At 45.5% G+C, this 1,068-nt stretch overlaps 1 protein-coding gene across 1 annotated transcript; it reads right to left on the minus strand.

Annotated features, from left to right (window-relative positions):
* Positions 1 to 327: 327 nt before the first annotated feature.
* On the minus strand, positions 328 to 1,056 carry TRIADDRAFT_62881 (uncharacterized protein; the record flags this gene model as incomplete). The annotated part of the gene is made up of 1 exon (XM_002118853.1): positions 328 to 1,056. The coding sequence occupies one exon, from the start codon at positions 1,054 to 1,056 to the stop codon at positions 328 to 330; it is 729 nt and encodes a 242-aa protein (XP_002118889.1).
* Positions 1,057 to 1,068: the final 12 nt, after the last annotated feature.

The raw sequence follows: 1,068 nt of genomic DNA on the forward strand, positions 1-1,068 counted from the left end.
TGTAATCGCTTGCCACATCTACAAAAACCGGTTTAGCGCCCATAATTGCAACACCACCAGCAGTAGCAATGAAGGTATTAACTGGAATGATAACCTCATCACCTGAGCCTATGTCAAAAGCTGCGCACAAGAGTTGCAGGCCATCAGTTCCATTGGCAATAGAAACGACATGATTGGTTTCACAAATTTCTGCCAACCCGGATTCAAAACGGGCCACCTCATAATCCAAAATATACTGTCCCTGTCGTCCGACCCTGGTGAAGGCTTCCACCAATTCAGCCTCAAGTTCATTAAATTGCGCACCTAAATTAACAAAAGGGACTCTCATCAACTCTTCTCATAAAATTGTTTAATACACTCGACCATAAAGTCACATTGCTCGGCAGCTATGTGTTCGTGTACAGGGAGTGACAGTATGTTATCCGCGGTGAATTCTGCCTGCGGAAAGTCGCCTCGTTGATACCCCAAGCCCTTTGCCGCTGGCTGCAAATGCATTGGCACGGGATAATGTATTTTGGCATCAATCCCCTTGGCCTGTAAAAACGCCTGTAGTTCATCTCGTCGTTCAAAAATGCCAGAATATAGATGGTAAACCGACAAACGATTAGCAGTCCTTTCAGGAAGCCTGACCTGTGGCATATTTAACAATGCTCTGTCCAGGTGAGCTGCATTACGAATTCGAGTAGCCGTGATAGTCTGCAGTTTCTCATCAATGATATGTTGAGCAATAACCGCCTGAATGGTATCCAACCTGGAATTATAGGCAAAAACAGCGCATTCATCTCGATTCACCAATCCGTGATTCCTCAACAACGAGAGCCGTCCAGCTAAGGATTCATCATTAGTAATGATAATGCCGCCATCTCCCCAAACATTGAGGTTTTTTAACGGATGCATACTAAAACAGGTTAAATCGGAATGTTGTGCCATGCCCTTGCCGTCGAGTCGGGCTCCTATGGCATGGCAAGCATCCGCAATCACTTTGAGATCGTATTTTTCAGCAATTTCGTTGATGCGCTGCATATCACACGGATGACCAGCCCAGTGCACTGGCATTATCGCTTTAGA

Source organism: Trichoplax adhaerens, genomic scaffold (genome assembly GCF_000150275.1).
Source record: "Trichoplax adhaerens TRIADscaffold_1893 genomic scaffold, whole genome shotgun sequence".
Lineage (NCBI taxonomy): Eukaryota > Metazoa > Placozoa > Uniplacotomia > Trichoplacea > Trichoplacidae > Trichoplax > Trichoplax adhaerens.